Source organism: Neophocaena asiaeorientalis, unplaced genomic scaffold (assembly GCF_003031525.2).
Source record: "Neophocaena asiaeorientalis asiaeorientalis breed wild unplaced genomic scaffold, Neophocaena_asiaeorientalis_V1.1 scaffold43, whole genome shotgun sequence".
NCBI classification, from domain to species: Eukaryota; Metazoa; Chordata; class Mammalia; order Artiodactyla; family Phocoenidae; genus Neophocaena; species Neophocaena asiaeorientalis.
The window spans coordinates 12,503,051-12,529,948 of record NW_020173674.1 but is presented as its reverse complement, the minus strand read 5'-3'; the positions used below and the strand labels follow the sequence as shown (position 1 = coordinate 12,529,948).

Below are 26,898 nucleotides of genomic sequence, written 5' to 3'. Positions count from 1 at the left end.
CGCTTAACTTTCAAAGAAATCTCACCTAAATATACAGTACATTTAATTGTTCGTGTTAAAAACGACCATAGGGCTTCCCTGGTGGTGCAGTGGTTGAGAGTCCGCCTGCCGATGCAGGGGGCACGGGTTCGTGCCCCGGTCCGGGAAGATCCCACATGCCGCGGAGCGGCTGGGCCCGTGAGCCATGGCCGCTGAGCCTGCGCATCCGGAGCCTGTGCTCCGCAGCGGGAGAGGCCACAACAGGGAGAGGCCCGCGTACCACAAAAATAAATAAATAAAAATAAAAATAAAAACGACCATAATTTTCAGTCACTGGATATTCTTAAAAACCACTGACTCCCATCAGATTAGTGTACATGTTTGTACCATTTTCTTTACACATGTATAATGGAAACATTGCTACTTTAGGAAGGCAGTATTACAGTTCTGGGTGGGACTCAAACATATCTTTTCTTCTATTCTCTGTACATCAAAAGGCAGACTAGTAAGAAACAGATTTAAATAAGATCAGAATCTTGCCAGTTCAACGCATGACTGGATAAATCTTCATCTTCCTCTTCTGTATGATGAGATAACTTCACAAATATGCTGTGAAGGTGATTCAGAGGAAAGTGAAATATTTCTAAAATGAAATGTGTGATTACATTTAAAGTGTCTACCTCCTCCACTGGGATATTTATCCTACCTCCCTCTTACAGGTGTAAAGGTGAACTTATTCTGTAAAAGCATTTTTTTTTTTTTTGCGGTACGTGGGCCTCTCACTGTTGTGGCCTCTCCCGTTGCAGAGCACAGGCTCCAGACGCGCAGGCTCAGTGGCCATGGCTCACGGGCCCAGCCGCTCTGCGGCATGTGGGATCTTACCGGACCGGGGCACGAACCCATCCGTGTCCCCTGCATCGGCAGGCGGACTCTCAACCACTGCGCCACCAGGGAAGCCCCGTAAAAGCATTTTTTGATACAACTCCGTCATCATTCAAAAATTCAAGATAAATTAAAATTCAACACATTCTCTCTGTAGAGTACAACTTACTTTTCTTACTGATGAGATTACAAAAATGGTCAAGTTTTATTAGTAGTAGTTTTTAAGGTCGCCAATCTTTATATTAAAAAAAAAAAAAAAAAAAGGTGGAATCCCAAAATACAACTATTCTGAAGCAGAGAAGGGGACCCGAAGCGTTGCCTGTTTGGCTGCTCCCATGTCCTTCACAACGACTCAAGGAGCCTCTATTGCACCCTAAAGCTCCAAAAGCACCACTGAACTGGGTAACTGCTATAAATGCCATATAATAAACAGACACAGATTATGTAAAACTTTAAGAAACAAAATTTATACTGTTTCACATCTATGCTGTAAAATATTAACAGAAGGCTTATATACTTGTGACAGAGTAACATTCAAGTTCTTTAGATGTAAAAATAAGCAGATGAGGTAAGTTGTAACACTGACCTTTTTAACTTCTCGCTTGGTTATGACTGGTGCACTTTTACTACTGGAAACTGAAATATTCTTCTCCTTAGTATACATGTCTGTATTCACCACAAAACTAGCTTCAGCACCTGTTACGGAACTAAAAAAAATATACTTAGCAAGAGAAACAGAAGGCAAATATTATCAGCAAAAGATAAGACTGATTTCCTTCTAGTAACTTTTTTTTCAAGTCTATTCTTACCTGGGCTGGTAATGTTGTAATCCCTGCACCTGGGTGGCAAGATACTGGGGTAATTCCCAAGTCACTTCATTTGTTTGTGTGTTCCAATAATAATAGCATCCTGTGTTCTCATCCCAGACCTCCTGCCAATCTCCCATCTCAATTCCAACTAGAAGAAAATGAAACAAATTTTAAGAAGCACGTATTCCCACACAACTCTGACCTTCTATCTCAAGTCAACTCTAAAGCTATAACAACCTAACACAGCACTGTTAACAACTGGGCAGGGCACTTCTCTGTTGTGGAGGCAGTCCGAGGTAGTGTTCACCAGCATCCTTGCCTCTCCCCAGCCGATGCAGTAAACCCTCCTCTCACCATCCACTACCACCCTCTGCTGTGACAGCCAGAAATCCAAACACTGTCAAATGTTCCCTGGGGGGGCCACTCCCCCCTCCTCAGTCATCTTTGCAAACATGGTTTAAAAAAGCAGTTTGATAGTTGAAAAATGTATTCTGAACCCCAAAATACTTTTTAAAATAATGGCTTTTATTATTTACCGAGCATAATCTGCTACTGGTTAAAAGGCAAACAATTATCTTTCAGTAGGTAAAAATATACCCTAGCCGTTCTCATTTTCTAAATACTGTATTTAAGAAGCCAGAATTCTAAAGTCTGGGGCTAAAGCACACAGGCTTTCAGCTTTGGGAACCTCAATGCCTAGAACACCTTTAAGAACTACATTTTAGATTTCTTTAAAACTCAAAGGATCAAGTTTACCTCCTGCCAGTGAACACTGAGTATCATACTGCCACCCTGCAGTCTGGGTTGAGTCTGTCCCATTTGGGGTGGTGGAAGAAAGGGCAGATGTTGATTCCTTTGGCTCTGGCCGAGGTGGAGTCGGAGGTGGAGCAGAAGCTCCTACAGGAGCTACAGGCTGAGGAGCTGTTATAGCATCAATCTCCTTTAGAATGAAAATAGTGACAAACTCATTAATCACATTAAACCAGAAAAATGGCCATCACTTAAAAAAAAAAAAAATCCCACACACACAGGGTTTTGACTTGAGAAGCTTAAGTCTCAGCTTCCCAAGTCAAAACCCTCCTCTTGGGCTTCCCTGGTGGCACAGTGGTTGAGAGTCCGCCTGGCGATGCAGGGGACACGGGTTCGCGCCCCGGTCCGGGAAGGTCCCACATGCCGCGGAGTGGCTGGGCCCGTGAGCCATGGCCGCTGAGCCTGCGCGTCCGGAGCAACGGGAGAGGCCACAACAGTGAGAGGCCCGCATACTGAAAAAACAAAACAAAACAAAACAAAAAAAACCCCTCCTCTTCCCCATTTTTCTCCTTACAACTGTCACAAAAAGAGAGATGGGGAGAGACTGAAAAAAAAAGGAGAGACAGACATAGACCGACAAGTAGGCTAACCACTTGAAATTCAGATTCCAAAGTGTTCAATAACTAAAAACCCAAACAAAAGCACCACTAACCGCTAGGAAGTTGGCCAATGTACTATCAATATCAGCTGACTGGTTTCCATTTGCTTCCTTAGACTGTGCTGGTTTTTCTGAAACATCACTCTCTTCATCATCACTGTCAGCATATGCACCAAGTAAGCACAGACCTCCTGGAAACAAAAAGGTAAGCAACGTTTTTAACAATGTCAAAAAGTCCTAGGAAGTATCCAAGAGAAAATATGATTCTTTAGCCATTTAGTTTACTTGTAGAACCTCAAAAAAGTCTTCAATGAACTACCAAAAAGAGGTACAAATTGACTATGCACGTAGAGCTAATAAAATCAATCTGAAAAAAAAAAAAAAAAATCAATCTGCATAGCAACCTGACATCCTTTTCAAAATATATGCTCAATTATTCAACCTCATACTCCCTCTGTCAAAATAACACATAGTAGATCCTGATTTTAGAATTTGTTGTTTTACGTGTCCATCTCAAACAAGTAAACCAATTAGGGTTTAGTAAATGAAACAAGGAGATTTTCAAAGTGAAAAACAAAGCTCTTTTTCAATGATTTTTTTTCCTCAAAAAAGAAGTGACAAATTAAAACAGAACCTAACATGCTACGTTAGCAACAAATACCCAGCTAAACAAAGACCCAGCTAAAACCAAAATTCCCACTCAAATGGTATTAGGTATGGCCTCTGTGATGCTGCAATGCAATTTCCTTCTTAAAAAAAAAAAACTGAAATGATACGCTTTTTTACTAGTTGATCAATGTTTATGCCATTTCCTTTTGTATCACCTGTGGCTACTCTAATGTTACAATTAAGTGAGCATATATACCCTCTTCATATATCATTTTATTATAATAGGTATATGAAATATTTAAGTCTAGCTAGACTTTGCAGCTATTAATAAGACTAAATTTTCCAGTGCCTTGGTAACTGAACAGATTTATCAGGAGGTAAAACCTAGTTTTCTCTGTCATAATTCTGTAAACAAATTCATGGATTCACCTAAACATGAACACAAACTGCTTCATTTATCATACAAAAGTTCACATTCATTGTTTTAGCCACATAAATCTCACCTTCATTATTTTTTTAGTATATAGCTAAGTTGTTACACTATCAATTTCCAAAATATTATTTTAAACTGATTAGGAAGATTCTTAAATGGATATTTCACAGTATCTCCATTTTCCAGTTACCAAATATATTATATCTCATTTTGGGGGTGGGGTCATACCAGTCAATTTTCCACATTTTCTGAACAAGAGATAAAGATAGAACTACATAAGACATTTCTGTACAGAAAAAATCTGCATTTTAGTATTCAGCACTGATGGGTTTTTCAGGGAAGGCGGAGGATGGGAAATTTATATTTTTATATAAACACACTTCTTAGTTCAGAGACAATAATAATCACTGGCCTTAGTTCTTTAATTCTATATCTTTTGATAAACGGTTCCAACCAGGTGAGCCGTGTGGAATTTTGACTACAAAATTCCCAAGCAGGGGTAATTCCCCAGGCTCAGAGTGGGTCTCTAGGGCAATAGGTTTAGCCAAGGGCTTCCCTCATGGCGCAGTGGTTAAGAATCCGCCTGCCAACGCAGGGGACCCGGGTTCAAACCCTGGTCCGGGAAGATCCCACACGCCGCGGAACAACTAAGCCTGTGTGCCACAACTACTGGGCCTGTGCGCCTAGAGCCCGTGCTCTGCAACAAGAGAAGCCACCGCAGTCAGAAGCCAGCGCACCGCAACAAAGAGTAGCCCCCCGCTCCCCGCAACTAGAGAAAGACAGCGGGCAGCAACGAAGACCCAATGCAGCCAAAAATAAATAAATAAAATAAATAAATTTATTTTTTAAAAAAAGGTTTAGCCAAGGCTCCACCTAGTCTTTTTCTCTTCAACTCAGAGCTTTTCATATTACACACTTAAAACCTCTTCCAAACTCCTGATAACATAATGACAATTAAATAGCAAAGTAAATGAAAACGATTAAACGCAGCATTTGGGGGAAAGACACACACTTAATACTGTTAGTGACACCATAAACTGATACAATATTTAAGAACAATCTGGTAACATATACCAAGAACTACAAAACTCTCAAAGTTTCTTATAGCTAGATAATCTCATCTCTGAGAATATAACCCTAAGAAATAATTACAAAAAATTTTTTGCACAAAGCTTTTATTTAAATAACCAAAAACTGTAAACAACTCAAATGCTCTCAAACAGGGGACAGGAAAAGCAAATTACAGCATAGTGCCAGATGCAATATCACTTCATGATTAATCAGACCATTATGGGATTACATAAAATTATGTTAAGGGGACAAAAGGTAACTCTAAGGGAATAAAAGATAAAATCAAGGCATGAAACAAGTTCTAATTACATCTCTGAAAATTTAGTCTATACATTAATAAAAACAGGCATGCATTTAGAATAACACTAAAAAAAAAATCTCACAATACTATACAAAATTGCATAATCTTAGAAAGCCAAAAGCTTCACAGGACCAGGCTTCTAGACTACTACTGAGAAGCTGTTGCTAAATGAAGCCAGAGGAAACAAGGCCAGTCTTCAGAGCCAGTCCTTAGCAGTCTTTTTTGAGGAGCACTGACTCCTCAAACCTCAATATGCTTACCTCTAATGGATGGTGCCACACAATTTGCAAATTAACTAATGATATCGGGCAGCAAATTATTTATTTCTTAGATATACACTTTACTTTCCTGATAAGCTTCAAACAGTAACTGTGCCTTATGCCCCTTAGAAACTCTATTTCCTCATAACACTGAACAGTGATTTTTAACTCTTTTGGTCACAGAAAGCTATTAACAATCAAAATGATAAAAGCTGTGGACCTTCTCTCAGGAAGACACACTTGAGTGTGCAATTTCAGGGGATTCACAGATGTCTGACTCATCTATGGAACCACATTAAATACCCTTTTCTAGAAGATGCTTAAATACTGTTGACTATCATGGTAGTCTGTTGGCCTAATTTAACAGAACTTATTCTAAATTTTCCCTTAGATAATTTCACATGCATTTACCATAATATCTGTTAGCATAAAAATACAACATATGCTTCTCTACTATATTATAAAAGCATACTTTAATAACTTAAAATTTAAATTTCATTTTTGTGCAAAGAAATTCAGCACGTTTATAGTGATAAAAGTAAATTCTTTAACTAAAATCATCTTTAAAAAAATATATCAAGGGACTTCCCTGGTGGCGCAGTGGTTAAGAATCCATCTGCCAATGCAGGGAACACGGGTTCAACCCCTGGTCCGGGAAGATCCCACGGTGCCGTGCAGCAACTAAGCCTGTAGGCCACAACTACTGAGCCTGCGCTCTAGAGCCCATGCATCACAAGAGAAGCCACTGCAATGAGAAGCCCGTGTACTGCAACAAAGAGTAGCCCCCGCTCGCCGCAACTAGAGAAAGCCCGGGTACAGCAACGAAGACCCAACGCAGCCAAAAATAAATAAAATAAATTAATTTAAAAAATATATACATATATATATATCAATTCTTGAGTATCTACAGTTTCACAAAGCCATGCAAATAATAATGGAAAATTGCTTCCCTTTTGTTTTCGTTAAACTTTTTCCTATGCGTATACCAACTAGTAAGTAAGAAATGAATAAAGCTGATATATTCTTTTTTTTCTTTTTTTTTGCTTAGAGGAGAATTTATTGCCTTAAGTCAAAAAAGAAAAAAGGTATCTCAACCCAACAACTCAAGCATTCACCATAGGAAATTAGAAAAAATGAGCAAACAATTATAAAGCAAATAGAAGGAAAGAAATGATAAATATTAAAAGCAGAAATCAATGACACAAAAAAATTAATAGAGATAATCAACGAAACCAAATTTCATGCTGAGAAAAGGCCAACAAAATTGACAAAACTTAGCTATATTAACCAAAAAAAATAAGAGACAAGACACAAATTACCAAAGCCAGAAATGAAAGAATGGACTTCATAACTGACCTTACAGATTATGAGAGAATATTCTGAACTAATTATAGCAACAAATAGACAACTTTGTTAAAACAGACAAATTCCTAGAAAGATGCAAATAACCAAAATTGAGTCAAGAAGAAACAGAATATCTGAAAAACCTAAAAGTCCATTGACAGAAGAATGGATAAAGAATATGTGGCACATATATACAATGCAATACCACTCAGCTATTAAAAAAAAAAAAAAAAGGGGGCTTCCCTGGTGGCGCAGTGGTCGAGGGTCCGCCCGCCGATGCAGGGGATGCAGGTTCGCACCCCGGTCCAGGAGGATCCCGCATGCCGCAGAGCGGCTGGGCCCGTGTGCCATGGCCGCCGGGCCTGTGCGCCCGGAGCCTGTGCTCCGCAACGGGAGAAGCCACAGCGGTGAGGGGCCCGCGCACCGCAATAAAAAAAAAAAAAATTAAAAAAAATAATGCCATGCGCAGCAACATGGACGGAACTAGAGACCATCATACTAAGTGAAGCAAGTCAGAAAGAGACAAACACTACATGATATCACCTATATGTGGAATCCAAAATATGACACAAATGAACCTACCTACGAAACAGACTCACTGACATAGAGAACAGACCTGTGGTTGCCAACGGCAGTGGGGAGGGATGGAGTGTAAAGCTGATATATTCTTATGCCGCAGGATGAAGCTGAACAGAATGAAAACAGTTCTGTTCACAAGGCACATAAAGGTCTGAAGTGCTGACTGACACTGCAACCAAGGAAATTTCTCGTAGAACATTTAAATTCTACCCATTGCACATAATCCTTAGAAGACCCAAATGTAATAATATATGTAGTTTACAAATACAAAATGCTATTTCCTAGTTCTGAAATTTCTCTCACAATGTGGTTTTACCTTTTCCAACCCATACTTTTTTTTAAGTGGCAAATACGGGGTAGGGGGGAACAAGCATCTATTATTTCAGGTGTCACATAGTACAAAAAGTCCTGCAAATTCAGAAGAAGAGAATTACTACCAATTATAGAATATTTAGTATCAAAACATATTTTAATCTTTCAAGATACATAAAGAGCAGAGAAAACTAACATTCTTGGCACTTGCTGTGTTAGAAACTTATATATATTGTTCAATTTAATCATCAAAATAACTTAGGGCTGTAAGATCTATTTTACAGATTAAATGATGTCCTGAGGTTTTAGTATGAATGCCAGAGTGGTGATTTGAACCCAGGTTTGTCTACAAAACCATCACTGCAAATATTCCTTCATGCTTAAAAAATAATCAATAAGAGCAATTTTCAGCTGCACAAACATTTGCTAGGTATCAATCAAAGCTGTGTGTTAGAGAAATAACACAATGAAAAGACACTGTTGGTGTCCCTAAAGAATGCCAAGATAATGGGGAGCTAGAAAACTAGTTACAAAATAGCATCAGTAGAAAAAGTAGTACAAAGTAATTTGGGTACAGAGAAAAGGAACAGCAAATTTTACATTGGTTAAGGGACTTCCCTGGTGTCACAGCGGTTAAGAATCCGCCTGCCAATGCAGGGGACATGGGTTTCAGTCCCGGTCTGGGAAGATCCCACATGCCGCGGAGCAACTAAGCCCGTGTGCCACAACTACTGAGCCTGCGCTCTAGAGCCCACGCACCACAACTACCGAAGCCCGCGTGCCTAGAGCCCGTGCTCTGCAACAAGAGAAGGCACCGCAGTGAGAGGCCTGTGCACCACAACGAAGAGGAGCCCCCGCTCCCTGCAACTAGAGAAAGCCCGTGCGCAGCAATGAAGACCCAACGCAGCCATGAAGACCCAACGCAGCCATAAACAAACAAATAAATAAATAAAAATTTTTTCTGGTTAAAGTATATATACCAACAAGCCCTCACAAAGATTTAAAATTTCCATTTTATGGGAGGAATATAAATTAGCAACACTGAAACATTCATCAAAACACTATATACAAACACGGTTTGATCCTAATGTAGAAAAGACGAAAAAAAAACTATACCTGTTGCTTTAACGGCAGTGGGCCTGGTGGTCATGACTGGTTTGGGAGGATTCTGAACTCTAGGAACCTCCACCACCACCTCCTGTTCATCTGGATTTAAAAAAGCAAACAAAAGAAAACTACAGTCAGACGATGGAACACAGAAAAAACTATACAGGTGACAAAACAATCTGTGACGTCTCAAGTCTAGATTTCATCAAAACAGGGTAGCTGTAACTCATCACTAACCCAAATAAAGAAAACCAGTATAACTAGAATCTTCCATCTGCCTAGTGGCTTCTTTAACATTAAGAATTTAAACACCGTATATAAAAATTACATCTGAAATAATCCAAAGTTAAAATACACACACAGAATAAATCTTCTCCTGGCTACCAGAAGGCTTTTACGAAAAGCACAACTAGAGCATTTTTTTCGCAAGAGCCACCCAACGTGATTTTTTTTTGTTTTTTAAACCTGAAATGGTCGGGGCTTTTCCGGCGTCTGGCCCCTGCAGTATAGCCCAGTCCGGTTATTCTTAACCCAAGTACCATTCTAGGGATAAACACAAGTACTTGGGAACCCACAAACACCACCTCTCCAGGGATTTTTGGGAAACCTTCCAACTAGGGGTTACTTACATTTTAGCTGGCATAATAAAAATGGTATGCTCACTTCTAAAGGGTCTCTCTCAATTTCAACAAAAACGAAAAGGAAAAGCCGATGCCGTGTAGGAAACGGCAGGTTCCACGGTCACCAAGCCTAGGACGCGGAAACGCATACTCTCATATTTACCCCGTAAGTTATTCAAAGCCAAGAACAGACGTTGAGCAGACTGGGCGCCCGGGCCAATCCCTGCACCAGAGATGGCGCCTCTGGGTCGGCTCCGGCCGGGCGCACACGGCTCCGCCGCCCCTTCCGCAGCTTTGGGCTCACAGCAGTCCTCACCGCAGGCCGCACGCAAAAAGGCCTCGGATGCGGACGCCGCCCGCCCGTGTTTCTCTGACTCCTAGGACTCGCCCGAGAGGCCTAGGCCGCGAGCCCCGAGCTCGAGTTTCGGACGCCCCACCTAGGCGCCGCGGCCCCTCGCGCACGCTTACCTTCTGAAGGTGAGTCGTCCGGAGCCGCGGCGGCAGTGACCGCGGTCGTCGTCGTCGGCCCCGCCGGGGCTGGCTGGCTGGGCGCCGCCGCCGCCGCCGCCGAGTCCGGCTCGGTGTCGGGTTCCGGCTCTGGGTCCCGGCCCGGCGTGCTGCTCCGCGGACCTGGCGGAGAGAGCTGCAGGATCGGCCTACGGCCGGGTACCGCCCGGGACTTCTTCCCCATCGCGAGCCCAAGCGCGAGCTGCGAGCGTCGGGCAACCTAGAGGGGCGGGCGTTCGGCGCGACGCTGCGTAATCAATATTCATACAATGCGACACCGCCTCCTAGAAGGATCCGCTTTTAACCGGCGGAGCGTGCGCCCGCGCAAGCGCCTTGGGCTCCGTACACTCTTCTGGCTCCTCCCCCGGGGGGGAAGGAGGACTTTACCCACGGGGCTAGGCGATTGGCTGTTTTGACACATTGAAGAACCCGGTAGCCAATGGACAAGGAAAAGGGGTCAGAGTCAAGCGAAAAGTACGGAAGGATGTGAGTTTAGACTTGCTTCCAATTACGTCAGGCTCCACCCATGCGGTTTTTGCGGAGTCTTTTCTCTACCGTCCTGTCCTCCATTTTGTACCCGTTCTTGCCTATGTGTTTCTTGTCGTTTGTCGTCTAGGAAGGTGTGCTGGTTTCCAGGCCCTCTCCCAAGTTTCGCCCTGATTATTGTGGCTTACTTTGGATATAACATCGAACATTAGGTAAAATAGTAGGTCTTTTATGGTTTTGTGAATTTTTTCTTGGGGCACAAAGATGACGTCTCATCGTGTGGCTTATCAAGTGGAAAAATACCACGACATAGTGCATACGAGGGTAGAGCCTAAATTGTGATGGGATACAGGAGCCTTCCGAACGTGGCCGCTTTCATAGATTTATCTTCCTTTAGCAGTGTCCTCTCCCCTGTCCCATTCTGGAGCCAGCCACTCGGAGCGGTTTTCTAACTTTTATTCCTTCACACTGGTTGGAAAAACTACGGCACCGTGTGGCAAAATTATTTTCCTTCCTCAAGACCCATTGCAGGCATAACATCTCTGAACCTTTTATCTCAATGCTGAGCCCCTCCCTAGCAACTTGACTTACCGTTGATACTCGTCTCCCACTTCTAAATTGAGTTTAAGAAATCCAGTGGTATATTTTTGGCCGCACCTCCCACCAGGGATTGAACCCACGCCCCCTACATTGGAAGCTCAGAGTCTTAACCACTGGACAGCCAGGGAGGTCCCCAGTGGTATATATTTTTATATTCCCAGCGCTCACTCAGTTCTTGCTAGAGCATGTTAATAATATGTAACATTTATTGACCACTTACTATGTGTCGGGTACCGTCTAAGGACTTTATATGTAGAATTGCATTTGATTCTCACAACTTTATAGGGTAGATATCATTATTCCTAATTTATAGATCATATTCCGCATTTATAGATGAACCCTTAAATTGGTTGCTGAGTGCAAAAGCCATGAAAGCAGTGACTTGTCTGTTTTGTTCCCAGTATTGAAATGCACTTTCTGGAACACACTCAGCTTTTGAATGAATATAGTGCTTGAATATATACAAACTAGAAATAAGTAGCAAGAGTTCTTTCCTTTTCTTACCTATGGGAGGAATATCTGGATTAGAGTGGTTTGAGATTAGACTCCCAAGACTTCTGAAAAATTAACAGCTAGAAGCAGGGGAGAATATGCTGTTTTGAAGCTGTCACCAATGATTTCTTTCTCTCTTCCTTTCTTTTTTTATTTATTAAAAGAAGTAGTTGATACACAGTAGTAGTACATAGGAGTTTTGAAGCCAAACATCTGGATTCAAAGCTCAACCCCAGCACCTTCCAGATGTGATTGCTATGACAAGTTTCTTTTTTTTAAAACAAATTTATTTTTGGCTGTGTTGGGTCTTCGTTGCTGCATGCGGGCTTTCTCTAGTTGTGGTGTGCAGGCTTCTCATTGCGGTGGCTTCTCTTGTTGCAGAGCATGGGCTCTAGGCGTGCGGGCTCAGTAGTTGTGGCTCTTGGGTTCTAGAGCACAGGCTCAGTAGTTGGGGTGCACGGGCTTAGCTGCTCCGCGGCATGTGGGATCTTCCCGGACCAGGGCTCGAACCTGTGCCTCCTACATTGGCAGGCAGATTCTTAACCACTGTGCCACCAGGGAAGCCCTCTCACAAGTTACTTCCCTAAACTTGTTTCTGCAGCTGTGAAATGTTAGTGATAGTATCCATAGAGTTGTTGTGAAGTTTAAATTACATCATAGTTTTAAGCTCTTTGCAATGCAGCCAGGAACAAAGTAAGCAATTATTCTATAGTAGCTATTATTACTAGATCCTATTGTAAAACTGGCTGTAAACAAGTGAGATTATGAGCTAAACCACAATGCATAGAAATGTGAAAGGCTGTTTTCCTTGGGGGAGATTTATATTTTTGGAGGTAGCTGTTAATGTTTGTAGCCAGGGTTCTCGACCCCAGCTGTTTAGAGAACCATCTGGAGGGTATTAAAGCAATATAAGAATCTGAATCAGGGCTGAGAGTGCGGGGCTCATCTCAATTTTATTTTAAAAAGCTCTATTTTAATGCTTAACCAGGGTTGAGAACCACTGGCTTTAGAGACATGTTTTACTGTTCTTGGCCTCAGAGAAGGTATTAGGATCTGAACCAAGAATGGACAAATCATGGCTAAATTACGCCTGCTTTTTATTTATTTATTTAAAAAAATTTTTTTTTTGGCTGCGCAGCATGGCATGTGGGATCTTACTTCCCCCAACCAGGGATTGAACCCACGCCCCTGTAGTGGAAGCATGGTGTCTTAACCACTGGGCCACTGGGGAAATCCCATGCCTACCTTTTAAAGGGTTGAACAAACAAAACAAAAGAATGTCTGACAGAGGACTGCCCTGGTGGTGCAGTGGTTAAGAATCCACCTGCCAATGCAGGGGACATGGGTCCAAGCCCTGGTCCGGGAAGATCCCTCATGCCGCGGAGCAACTAAGCCCGTGTGCCACGGCTACTGAGCCCACATGCTGCAACTACTGAAGCCCGTGTGCTTCAACTACTGAAGCCCTTGCACCTAGAGCCTGTGCTCCATAACAAGAGAAGCCACTGCAATGGGAAGGCTGGGCACTGCAAGTATGATGGTAAAGAGTATAAAAAGAATGTGTATATGTATGTTTATATATATATGTATGTATAACTGAAACACTTTGCTGTGTAGCGGTAATTAACACAACATTGTAAATCCATTATACTTCAATAAGTAATCAATTTAAAAAAAAGAATATGTGACAGAGAACTGTGTAGACTACAAAACCTAAACTACTTATCTGGCTTTTTTTTTTTTATGTCTCCACACAGGGTGAGTAAACATGGTCAGTCACTCCCTTTAAAGAAAAATTAGGCCTTCTCTTTGATTGCCAGGGACCTAAACAGCTCTGGAATTAGTAAAATCAAATTATCAGAGCTTACATTTGACAAGTGAAACCTGGGAAGAACAATCATTTAAATAAACATGCATTTTCAAATATATTTAGTTATAGTCACAACTGGTGGGCGATGTCTTTACTCTGTATTTGATGTTAATTTCAAAAACCAACCTTCCTAATCCATATTAAAGCTCTGGCTTTTGGAGCTTCAACATGAGATATGCTGCGGAGGAAGACTGTCCACAGAAATCCCAGCTTCAGCAGTGTAGAATGAAGTTTTAGGGTTGTGTGTGTTAATTCATCTAAAGTTTATCATGTAAGAAATTAATAAACTGAAACCTCAGACTTCCCTGGTGGCACAGTGGTGAAGAATCCGCCTGCCAATGCAGGGGACACGGGTTCGAGCCCTGATCCGGGAAGATCCCACATGCCGCGGAGCAACTAAGCCCATGCGCCACAACTACTGAGCCTGCACTCCAGAGCCCGCGAGCCACAACTACTGAGACTGCATGCCACAACTACTGAAGCCCATGTGCCTAGAGCCAGTGCTCTGCAACAAGAGAAGCCACCGCAATAAGAACTGGCTCACCGCAATGAAGAGTAGCCCCCGCTCGCCACAACTAGAGAAAGCCCGTGTGCAGCAATGAAAACCCAACGCAGCCAAAAATAAATAAATGTAAAAGAAAAAAAAAAAAGGAAAATTCAAATAGTCTTGGGAGACTAGGACTGGGAGCTCTCATGCCCTGGGATGATAGCAGAGCTCAATAGGAAGAAAACTCTTCTTTCCTAGCAAGGACTCAGCCAATGAAAAGCCATGTGCTTTGTTTACTATAGCTCTCCCAACTTCCCCGGCTCCTTCCCTTGCCCTGGGGGGACTTGCACATGGCATGCCATGGTTGCAAGACCCTGGATTGCAATTGTCTGATGATTCCGAATAAATCTATCTTTGCTGGAGAAATAACTGGCAGTATATATTTTTTAGGTCAACAGTCATTTATTGTCTCACTCCCAACTGGGTGTACTTTGATCAATTCAATTCTGAGGATAAGCCCCAAGAGGTAACAATCAGGTTTAAGGGCTCAGTCCCACACAAGACTGCCCTTACTACAGAAGCCAGCTCCACATGAGGTCCCCATGCCACTCACACTTCTTTCTGGCTATAATATCGGGTTCCCACGACCTCCTCACATTTTTGAATTCTTTAGAAGCATTCACAGAACTCAGGAAGGCACTATAATTATGATTCCAGTTTTATTATAAAGGACACAAGGTGAGGGACTTCCCTGGTGGTCCAGTGGTTGGGACTCTGCGTTCCCAATGCAGGGGGCCCAGGTTCAATCCTGGTCAGGGAGCTGGATCCCACATGCTGCAACTAAAAGATCCTGAACATGGCAATGAGGATTCCACACACCACAACTAAGACCCAGCGCAGCCAAATATTTATTTAAAAAAAAAAGATACAAGGTGAGGTGTGGGAGGGAGCACAGAGCTCCCATGCTGTCTCTCTTTGGAGTCGTCATGTCACCCTCCCAACACATTAATGTGTTCTCCAACCAGGAAGCTCTATTCAGCCTTGGTGTCCAGTTTTTACTGGGACTTGATTGCATAGGCATGGTTGATTGACTCATTGGCCACTGTGACTGTGACTGAACTCAATCTCAAGTCCCCTGCCCTGTCCTTCTGGCCCAAAGTTCTAACCCTATATTCACCATCACAGGGTGGGTCTTCCTAGGGACTAGCCCTATCCTGAAGCTATCTAAGGGCCCCCCTGCCAAGAGTCACCTTATTAGCATAACAAAGACTTCTTTCACTCAGGAAACTACAAGGGTTCTATAATCTCTATGCCAGAAATAGGGGGAAAAGATCAGATATACTCTTTATTATACCACATTATTTGACCTTGTGTGTTTCATGGAAGTTCATTTAAACCATGAAGCCTCATTTACTGGAAGAAATACCTACTTTTAGTCTCTAGAAACTGGCATAAGTCATTTGAACAATAAATGTCTTTTGATGTTGGAGTTCTGTGCAGACACAGGAAGGTATATTCTTGTGGCTTAGGGTTGATGAGCCGATTATATTAAAAAATAATGCAGGACTATCTTTGTTTTTAGGTACAAAATTGGAAAGAGCTGTGAAGATTAAAAGAAATGTAAGTGCCGTGGAGCAACTAGGCCCGTGAGCCACAATTACTGAGCCTGCGCGTCTGGAGCCTGTGCTCTGCGACAAGAGAGGCCGCGACAGTGAGAGGCCTGCGCACCGCGATGAAGAGTGGGCCCCGCTCGCCGCAACTAAAGCCCTTGCACAGAAACAAAGGCCCACCACAGCCAAAAATAGATAAATAAATAAAATTTAAAAAAAGAAATGTTAGAATTTTCTATAATATATACTGTGTTCTAGTAGAAAATAAAAGTATTATCAGGTTGAGGTAAATTAGGTTAATTCTGTTACCTAGAATGTGTTCACTGATGGGCGGCTCTGTAGAACAAATAAGCTTTCTTAGATCACGAAAATCATAGCAATAAACTTGGTAAGAATGGTCAATATGAAACTCTGTGTGCCATAAACTCTATTATTAACAGAAATGGTACCTACTTTTATTGTCACAGGCTGGAAAGGTGTAACCTTACTAGTTCCATTATGCTAAATTATTTAAAAACTATGAAGTTTTCCTCCAAGAGTCACACCTTTATTTAATGGTAGTTAAGCACTAAAAAAGAAGGGACCCCTTTTAATAGCAATTTGTAATCAGAAAATTGCCAGAGTTGGAAAACACAAGGAAAGACGATGCTATTAATACATCACATGGTCCAGAAAACGAAACTGCAGACTCAAAGTGATGAGAAAAGTGAAGTGAAAGAATGTGGACACCTTCTTTCTGTTCTGGTTGGATTTCAAAGTGAGGAAGGTGGAAGAAAATTGACAGAAGAGCTGGGCTGGCTCCAGCATGAGTTCTAGGTCTTGAACTAAAATAGTGAGGACAGGAAAAGCTGGTCAGTGTCTTATGAACTGCCACCATGGAAACCACTGCTTTGATCAACAATGCAAATGAACAGCTTTCTGCAACAGGGCCAGTCTTGAGCTACTTCTTATCTTTCAGAAATGGCTACAAGAGGGTTTGACATTTTCAGGCTGTAGGTTATCATCCATTAGTCACTCATGAAAATATATCAAGTGAGGATACATATTTTGTGAAAGTTTTCTCTTGGTTATATATATGTATACAGGTCAAAATATATTTCTCGCTACAGTTGTAAGCCACAAGTTTATGGAGCTGGAAAGGCAAGACATCTTGTGGCCCCTAATTGCATCAAACACTTCACATTGATCGTGGCAGAGATAATGTGAAGAAAGAGTCACATGCCGCAATATCTACCAATAATAGTACCACAGGGAAACTCACACTGTTGTTTAAAATATATAATGTAAATATGGTATTGACATAAAAATTAAATGCTTATGAACAACTCAAGAAAGATCAAAGGGCATATAAGCAAGTACTATACAGATGGTTTCCTTAAAAGATAAATTTTAATATACAGAATAAAATTCAAGAGTTTATTTTTTCACGTCCCCCCGAATTTGTGGCCATGAATGCCTCTGAATCTGAAGAGGAAAGTTTATATTTTGGTCCAGTACGTTATTAGACTGCCTGTATGATCAAGTCCAGCTTGATTATCATAAATCATAGAGGTTAATGGAATTTACTTTGAAAATGTATTACTTTTACAGATGATAAATTTTCAATTTTTTCTTAGCTAAGAGTTTATTCCACTTTAGCCTCAGAACCAGATTCAAGATATCTTCCTTAAAAAAAAAAAAAGATATCTTCCTTAACAGCTGGTCATCACTTTAGGCTTAATCTAGGCAAATTACTTAATACTTTATTGGAGATCATAAAAAAACTCCACAATAAATAATGAAAAGGGTATGTAAAATCATTAGCCTCTGTTTGCAATACAGAAAATACATGTCAGTTCTGGACCAAAATAATTCCACTGAAATACAAAAAGTGATAGGGAAGAATGAAAGGATTTGTGGTGACTGCTTTTGGTGGTCAGCTACAACGAACCAACAACCATCAGCTGTTTTGGAAAGTGTAGGTGAGTTTTAATTTTCAGATAAAGAATGTCTTCGGTAGTTTAAAAAAATATAAACTCTAAAAAAGCTTGTGAATCATATACAAAAGCAGCTGTCTGAGACCAAGGTTGAAAACCAGAAACTGTGTGTTAGCACCACCAGCAAGCACAGGTCCTGTGACTCATCTGCCCTTCTTTCTTGTGCAGAATGCAGACTTGACTGTTGTACACATCACTTACAGGTATAAAAACCGGCCTGGAGTACAGGTTTCCTGTTGGGTAAAGTCTTAAGCCCTAAGAGGCACCAAGCAGTTACAAAGGCTGGGCAACCATCCAGATCACAAGTTCCGACGATATAATAAATCCCGTGTTGCCTTATCAACTTTTTGCTGGTAGTCCTCCAATTTGTCAAGTATTTTCTGGGACAGCTGTAGGAGAAAAGAAGGGAACCACTGGAGAATAGGTCAAGGACTGAAAAAGACTGAAGTTATCAATCACTGACTTCAGCAACCAGATTCCCCTAATAAAGTTGTTAGCCACTGGGTTTCATTTAACCACCATTCAGTACAGGAGTCTGCTCTGTGACTCCACTGATATAACTGGACTTCTCTGCTATATACAATACTCCAACCCTGTTTCCCTGACGAACTTCTAAATATGCAAATCATACCAGTACTTTTAATAAAAGCTTTATTAGCTCTCTTCCCAGAACCAGAGAGGTTATATCTGATTTAACTAATCATCTCATAAAGGGATTGGGCAGCATGTGAAGGGCAATAAATGGCTTCTGCCCTCTCCTTAATCCTTGAGAACCAGAAAAGCAAGCTTTAAGGTGTAACTGCTAATGCAAGGGCTTATATAAAATGCCGCAGGAGAGGATTTACTCACTGCAATGTTGTGACTGTTGGCACTGTTCTCTCCCAGAGCCTGGAGAAGCTGATCAATGGAAGAGTATGGGAGCCACACCATTGGAGCTGTTGCAGACAGTGGAAACTGGAAAGAAAAATACCTATTATTTGAAGAAAATCTGAAAAGCGGACCATTTCTTCTGGGTAGCTACTTCCACAGGATTCGATAACATGAAATGCTTTACTTGTTTTCACAACAAGAAATTGTGTGTGTATGCACGCATCTGTGCACACACACGTGTGCACACGGTACAGGACTGGAACCCCGCATCTCTTTTCAACTGGGGAACTGGTCCTCTTCTTAGTTAAATCAAATGTATTTTTAAATTCATATCATCTTTTATCTTAAAGTAGGGCTAAGGCTGATTAGGGATAAACACACTCAACAAAACTCTTCTCTAAATTGTCAATGAACGATACTATTTCCAGTCTGAAATTTAGATGTAAATTATCTGAAAAAACTTTGGAAAAGGAAAGTGTGATAATACAGAATTAAAAGGAAACGTGGATACAAGGCTACCTCAATTCCAAAGTACTGATGTCCTTTTCCCAATACAGCATCCACATATTCTGAAACCAAATCCACAGCTTCTTCTAAAAGGTCATAGTTTAAGTAGAGACGGAGCAACTCAGCAGCATCAACCTTCTGTAAAAAGTTAGTGATTAAGAACATTTACCAGTTTCCATCTTACCTGGGCATGGACCAAAGGATGTTGAGTGTCTGATTCCCTGGCATTTATACTTTTCATTATAAATAAACAAACACCTTGGTTTACTTATCTTGGGATGAGGGTCAGATTCCCAAGAGCCCAGTTACCTCTGCGCACCTTGTGAGGCCCTTTCTGTTAAGTGCCCTTCCTCACCTGTTCTGTGATCTAAGACACATTTTAATTCTTTCCTAATTCGTTTCCACAGTAGTAAGTCAACAAACCTTCCCAGAAATGCTGAATACCAGAGATAACACAGTCACATTAATTCTCAGAAACATACGAATGACAAATGAGAAAGAAGTTAAAAGAATCATCAACTTTAAATGCTTGAATTACATTTGTATTTAACTCAGGGTGAGAGAAAAGTGATACAGCCTCAGTTTGGAAGGCCTCTCCTAATTATGTCAATTATGCTTTCTATATTCTGATTTGATCACAGTCTTAACTTTTACCATCTTAGCTGCTTTCTCTACTTTCTAACTTAAAAAAATAGGTTAACTTTCTTAAGCTTTATATTCTTTTCCTATTGTGCCCAATGTATTTCAGGTACAGTAGTTCTCAAACAGCATGCATCAAATCAAACCATGACCTTGTTAAAATATAGATCCTGGATCCCAACTCCAAGGTAATTTGATTCTGTAAGTCTGGGATGGAGCCCAGGAATCTATATTTTGAAGAAGCCCACCATCAAAATAATTTAATGCAGGTGGCCCAAGGACCCAATTTTGACAGAAACTGAAACACTGTTGTAGAATGTAGTGGAATAACTGAGGACATGGAAAGGAGACGTGGCCCATGAGCCGCACCCCCGGCAAACCCGGGGCCTGCGAAGAAGCACTGAGTGCTTTGGGCACTGATCCATGAGATGTCCTCCGTATAATCAGAGTGGTGGGAACGCAAGGAAATGTCCTTGTGCTGCTTCAGTATAATCAGAATAATGGCGGGAACCTTGTGCTGCTTTTGCGCTCAAGGACGAAGCGCGGCACGTTTTCAAGAAAGCCCTTATTGCTTGTATAATCAATAGAAACATATGTTGCTGCTTTGGCATTTCTGGAATGTTAAGAAAATAAGTCTTAAAATGTAAACCTAGATAATGCTTTAATAAAAGCTACCACAGCAGGACAGATGGCGCTGTTTCGCCTGAGTGAGCGGCAGCCCTCTACTGCTGTGCTTCGGCACAGTTCATCTCGTGTGACGGGCTTGCTTTCGGCCGGGTCATAAGATAAACTACAACAGTAGACTGAAAAGAATTCCACTCACTCCTGTGAATCTTTTGAGTAATGAATAGTGAATGCTGTGTTCCATATATACTCATAGTTCTAAATACATACTCATTGTTCAGTGAGCACACAAGCATGCATTAACTTAATCACCAACACGGAGAACTTTAAATCTAAACACCCAGTACTTCACAGGACTGAAGTAAACTGTTTTTAGCTAAGACTGAGAAGCTGTAAGTATATAAGTCGGTATATTTCCATAAATTGTCACTCTATCTTTTCCTTTTTAATCATCTCATGAAGTTATTCAGGATGATAAAGACCAGGTTCTCACTCTCTACAAGTCAAGATACCACTTACCTTATAACTGTTTATAAGCCAGTTAGGCAGAGGCACTCCATGAGACAAGAGCTTGTTGATTACACAGTGGTGATATAAGTTATTCTGGACTTTGTACTTTTCCAGGTAAGTTGATAATAGCCTCCATGCTTCATCTGTAGCACTTGATAAAAGGAGAAAGGACTTTGAGTTCCAGATTCTTAATAGATAATTATAGTACCATTCAAAACATGTATTTACATGGAAAAAATCTTTATAGACACTCACAACAGAACTGATGATACAGCTAAATGACAACTAACATTATTAGGGCCAATGTGACTTAGGGGTGGTACTAGAAACTAGATGACTTGGATTCTTGTATTTCCCAATAACCACATATTAACTCAACTAAACAATTCACTTTACTTGTTTGTTCCAGATTTCTAAAACAAGGAAATTGGCTCAGACCACTATTTCCAAACCTGATCCAGCATTAGAATCATGCAGTAGTTCTGATTTAGAAGATTAGGGTGATATCTTGTAATCTGTACTTTGATAGTAATTCCGGTGTTAATTTAGGGTTTGAAAAATAATGTCAGAAGACTTCAAGACTGTAAAATGCTATAATTCTAAAGTGCTAAGGTGCGTAATACACATTATAAATGCAATTCAGGAAAGGGAAGTTTACTGAGGGTTAGGGTTGTTAGAGAAGGATTTTGAAGACACTAAAGTACATTCAGGTAGACACTGGGGAAGGATATGGAGGGTAAGCCCTTGCAGGGTTGGATGAAGACTAGGGCTATACCTAGACTCCTTAGTGGTGATGACTGATGAGAGCTGATTGGCTGCTAGCCAGGCCCAGGCTTCTGCTTGGGCTGCCTCTCCTCCAAACTGCAATTTGATGCATCTGCAATGAAAATGGTTCCACACAGAGTAAATTAATTTGCTGAAAAGCACCACATTATTTTGCTACTGAATCTGGAGACGAGATGACAACTTTAGCTCTAGTCTATTACTAAATTCACCCTGGGTACTGGCTCTTCCCTCTCCTCACAGCCACACAACTGGATGACCCACAAGGCCATTAATAAGTGTTGAGATTATCTACTTACAAGAGAAAATTGATGATGAAAAATTCTGATGGTGGGCTTCCCTGGTGGCGCAGTGGTTAAGAATCTGCCTGCCAATGCAGGGGACATGGGTTCGAGCCCTGGTCCGGGAAGATCCCACATGCCGTGGAGCAACTAAGCCCGTGCGCCACAACTACTGAGCCTGCGCTCTAGAGCCTGGAAGCCACAACTACTGAGCCCACGTGCCACAACTACTGAAGCCCGTGCGGCAAGAGCCCATGCTCTGCAACAAGAGAAGCTACCACAATGAGAAGCCTGCTCACCGCAACGAAGAGTAGCCCCTGCTCGCTGCAACTAGAGAGAGAAAGCCCGCATGCAGCAAGGAAAATCCAATGCAGCCAAAAAAAAAAAATCTGATGGTTTATTTCTAACTCACAAACAACTTGACTAATATTTAGGTATAATGTAACTTTAATAAGAAGTACTTTTTAACAATGTTGGCAGGGGCCACTAGATGTCCTAAAGGATTGAAGAGAACATATGCCTTATCTAAATGGACACCACTATTTAACCCAGGTTATCTACTGTCATGTGGCCCTGTGGGCTCAGGAATGCCAGATCTGATTTCTCAAAAGAAGCTACAAATCAAGATTAAAAAAAAAAATCATTGTGTGTATTACACAAAAACTGTTCTTTAAAGCAGCCTTGTAGGATACCGGCTCGTGTGACTACTGCTTCACACTAAGCAACAGTAGAGTATTTTTGCGTTACAAAATTAAGATTACAGAAAGACAATTGCATACATACTTGAAAGCAAGTCCCTCAAAGACTGGCATTAAGGGAAGCTTAAAAGTCTGGCAGAGTGCTATGGCAGTGTCAAAGAGGCCAGCCTGAACCAAGAGAGTGACCATCTCCTCTGCTGACGAACTTCCTGCGGAAATGGAAAAGAGCTACTTAGTGCACCCAACGGCATATGGAAATGAACTGAACCCAAAGACTGCTTCCTTGATGAATACCTCAGAATAACAATGACAGGCTTTAATACCCATCTAGTATACTATGTCCACTGCCTGGCCCTAAAATGTGCTGTTGGTGTTGAATGCCTACCTGCAACCGCGACTGCTGAGGGATCGTGCTGAGCTAGAGTGAGGCGAATGCGAGCCAAGGAACACTCTTTCTCCAGATCTTCTAGTTCCAGGATTTCAATTTGTCTATTTGCTATAAGCCAAAGAAAAACATTTTCAATTCCCAAAGTACAAAGGAAGTGCCTATTAGACTAACTCAACCTGTCAATTCCCACTAAAAATTAAGTAACATTCAGTTTTAATTTCATGAAGGTGGTGAGAAAACAAGGGGTTCAATAAAAGCTAACTTGAAAAATAAAGTAACATCCCAGTCTCACACTACAGCTGAGTCAAATCAAAGGACTCTAATGACAACAGCTGCAAATGAGGAGGCACTTGCAAGGCCTTTCACAAATAATTTCAATTAACTCTTACAACTGTGAAACACTGCTATCTCTATCAGTAAGAAAGGAGCATGCTCAAAGTGAGAGGCAGAATGAAAACCAACTGTGCCTGACTCTAGAGCCCAGGCTCTTTAAGGAAGGAAATCATGCCTCCATGGTGATACCAAAGGAGCCTGATAAAAAAAGTCTGGTACTAAGCTGATTTAAAAACAACAAACAACAAATGCGCACACACACACACACACACACACACACACACATTTTTAAGCATTTTCATTTCCCATACAGGCATACAAAGTTTTCAAAGAGCTACCAGACAACCTTTAGCAGAATATTGAAAACAAACTACCAAGAAGGAACTTTACAATATTTTAATAATATAACTACCACACATATACAATATACTACAATACAATTATACACAGTATTACAACTACTATCCAAAAAATAAATATAAATAATACTACTATAACAATATAATTGCTCTTCAGCAAAGAATCAGCATGAGATCCCTGACTCACTTGGGGCAGCTGTGCATTCTCCATCATGATTCCTCTTAGGGGATGCTCCAGGGCGATCATACTGAAAAGACAAAACAATAGATATAACTGTGAGAAACTAGGGGTTTTTTAAAAAATTAATTTTATTTTTTGGCTGCATCGTGTGGCATGTGGGATCTTAGTTCCCTGACCAGGGACTGAACTCATGCCCCTGTGGTGGAAGCATGGAGTCTTAACCACTGGACCGCTGGGGAAGTCCCTGAAAAATGAGCATTTTATTTTCATATCATTTTTTTTGTGTGTGGGAACTTTTATTCTTTTTTCTATTTTATTCATTAAAAAATTTTTATTTATTTATTTTTGGCTGTGTTGGGTTTTTGTTTCTGTGCGAGGGCTTTTTCCAGTTGCGGCAAGCGGGGGCCACTCTTGTTGTGGAGCACAGGCTCCAGATGCGCAGGCTCAGTAGTTGTGGTTCATGGGCCCAGTTGCTCCACGGTATGTGGGATCTTTCCAGACCAGGGCTCGAACCCGTGTCCCCTGCATTGGCAGGCAGATTCTTAACCACTGTGCCACCGGGGAAGCCCCTCATTTTTAATATATACCCTTTTTTTTTTCCATTAACTATGATCTAGAGCTTTCAGGCTTAAATTCTCTCAACGTACATTACGTTTATTTCAACTAGCACAGCTCTTCTCACAAAAGTACTGTAACTACTAGACAAAGAAATGGAGTTGTTTGCCAACTTGGCTCACTTAGCTAAAATATATTACTGAGTCCAAGGACACAGATTTGATCTCCATATAAACCACCTGACTTGCCTTGGTTTCAGAGTTACATTCTCTACCCATAACCCTGGGAAAAAGCATAGTACATTCAGGAACTATACAATACAAGTAGCTGGGAGTATATGACCCCATCAGCATGACAAAAAAAAAAACACCTCACGGTTCGCCTCCCCTAAAATAGTAGCAATAGATTAAATTAACAAAAATGAATGAAATAAAAGAGCTACCACTTACTGAGCACTTTCTGCAGGCCAGGCACTGTCACTGCTCTAAGCACTCTACATGAATTATCTCATTTAATACCCAAACAATCCTATAAGGTAGACATTATTATCATCATCCCTATTTTATCCAAGAGGCTAACTGGACAGTAAAAGATTAAGTAATTTGCCTGAAGTTAGGTTGTCTAACTCCAAAACCCCTCTGTAATACTTATTCCTACAATAATTCTGAACTTGGAAACTAAAGGGGTAGTAACGTATAACAAATGAATTGCTACAAAAATATATTAAGTCCACAAATATCCCAGTGGAAATTTTAAATGAAATGAAGCAAAATGAGGTAATAGTTTTCAAAGGACCAAACCAGATAAATTAAATGATCCCCCAATTCCAGGATGGAAAGTTTTCATACCACTGCACCAGATGCTGGCTGAACAATCCATGCGTATTCTGGGCGAATAAGGCGTAAACAATTAATAGCAGCCAGATAACAGTTGCCTTGCTTCTCAAGTCCCCGGAGAGTTCGAACCTCTCTGCCAAGACGCATTCCGTACTCAAACATCACTGTGCCAGCTATGAGGCAATAATAGATATTACAATTTCAAAAATGTATCTCTTTAGAGATACACAGAGAGTTTGTCACACTTATCAAACATTAAAATTTAAAACAAAATTGAGTTTAACTTAAAACCACAAAAAATCATGTGCTGGTGAGAATGTGGAAAAATTGGAACCCTTGTGTACTGCTGCAGGGAAGGTAAACTGGTATAGGCACTACGGAAAACAGTACGGCAGTTCTTCAAAAAATTAAAAACAGAATTACCTTATAATTCATCAATTCCACTTTTGGGTATATACCACCCCCCCAAAAACAAACAAACAAACTGAAAGCAGAGTCTTGCAGAATTATTTGTACATCCTTGTTTCTAGCAGTATTATTCACAACAGGCAAAAGATGGAAACGTCCAAGTTTCCAGAAAAATGTGATATATCCATACAATGGAATATTATAAATTCTGACACTTGCTACAACATGGATGAACCTTAAAGAGTTTATGCTAAGTGAAATAAGTTTGTCACAAAAGTCAAATACTATATGATTCTGGTAGCCAAATTTATAGACACAGAATAGAATGGTGGTTGCCAGGGGATGGGGGAGGAGGGAATGGGAAGTTGTTGTTTAATGTGTATAGTTTCCATTTTGCAAGATGAAAATAATTCTGGAGATTGGTTACGCAGTAATGTGAAGGTACTTAGCACCACTAAATACTTAAGAATGGTTAAGATAGTAATGTTTATGTATATGTACTTCACCACCACCACCACCAAAAAAAAAAAATCCCCCAAACATCTAAAATGTTACTTTTGATGTTTAGATACTACGTTCCCAGAGAGTACAGAGAACTAGTCTCAGCCATATTGTCACCTATTCCCCACCCAGGATTTGGGTGCTCTGTCCAAATCATACTCATTTTTTTTTTTTTTTTTGGCTATGCCATGTGGCATGTGGAATCTTAGTTCTCCGACTGGGGACTGAACCTGCACCCACTGTATTGGAAGTGTGGAGTTTTAACCACTGGACCACCAGGGAAGTCCCCCAAGATCACAGACTCTTATTTTATTTTATTTTTTTAATAAATTTATTTATTTTTATTTTTGTCTACGTTTGGTCTTTGTTGCTGCGCGCAGGCTTTCTCTAGTTGTGGCAAGCGGGGGCTACTCTTTGTTGCAGTACGTGGGCTTCTCATTGCAGTGGTTTCTCTTGTTGCGGAGCACAGGCTCTAGGCGTGCCGGCTTCAGCAGTCGTGGCACGTGGGCTCAGTAGTTGTGGCTCATGGGCTCTAGAGCGCAGGCTCAGTAGTTGCGGTGCATGGGCTTAGCCACTCCGTGGCATGTGGGATCTTCCCAGACCAGGGCTCGAACCTGTGTCCCCTGCATTGGTGGGTGGATTCTTAACCACTGCTCCACCAGGGAAGTCCCAGACTCTTATTTTTT

At 41.1% G+C, this 26,898-nt stretch overlaps 2 protein-coding genes across 2 annotated transcripts in view; both read right to left on the bottom strand.

Annotated features, from left to right (window-relative positions):
* FNBP4 (formin binding protein 4) overlaps positions 1-10,460 on the bottom strand; it is a 38,509-nt gene extending 28,049 nt beyond the window's left edge. The window contains exons 1-6 of the mRNA XM_024749345.1: positions 10,183-10,460; positions 9,104-9,193; positions 3,133-3,269; positions 2,427-2,610; positions 1,671-1,818; positions 1,448-1,568 (exon numbers count right to left, since the gene is read on the bottom strand). Of these exons, the coding sequence (XP_024605113.1) occupies positions 1,448-1,568; positions 1,671-1,818; positions 2,427-2,610; positions 3,133-3,269; positions 9,104-9,193; positions 10,183-10,405 (903 nt within the window). The 5' untranslated portion in view covers positions 10,406-10,460. The remainder of the gene's footprint in view (positions 1-1,447; positions 1,569-1,670; positions 1,819-2,426; positions 2,611-3,132; positions 3,270-9,103; positions 9,194-10,182) is intronic.
* A 6,673-nt stretch (positions 10,461-17,133) lies between these two features.
* NUP160 (nucleoporin 160) overlaps positions 17,134-26,898 on the bottom strand; it is a 53,561-nt gene continuing 43,796 nt past the window's right edge. Inside the window, exons 28-36 of the mRNA XM_024749343.1 lie at positions 25,316-25,476; positions 23,919-23,979; positions 23,037-23,147; positions 22,737-22,860; positions 21,665-21,766; positions 20,899-21,040; positions 19,129-19,254; positions 18,589-18,693; positions 17,134-18,128 (exon numbers count right to left, since the gene is read on the bottom strand). Of these exons, the coding sequence (XP_024605111.1) occupies positions 18,039-18,128; positions 18,589-18,693; positions 19,129-19,254; positions 20,899-21,040; positions 21,665-21,766; positions 22,737-22,860; positions 23,037-23,147; positions 23,919-23,979; positions 25,316-25,476 (1,022 nt within the window). The 3' untranslated portion in view covers positions 17,134-18,038. The remainder of the gene's footprint in view (positions 18,129-18,588; positions 18,694-19,128; positions 19,255-20,898; positions 21,041-21,664; positions 21,767-22,736; positions 22,861-23,036; positions 23,148-23,918; positions 23,980-25,315; positions 25,477-26,898) is intronic.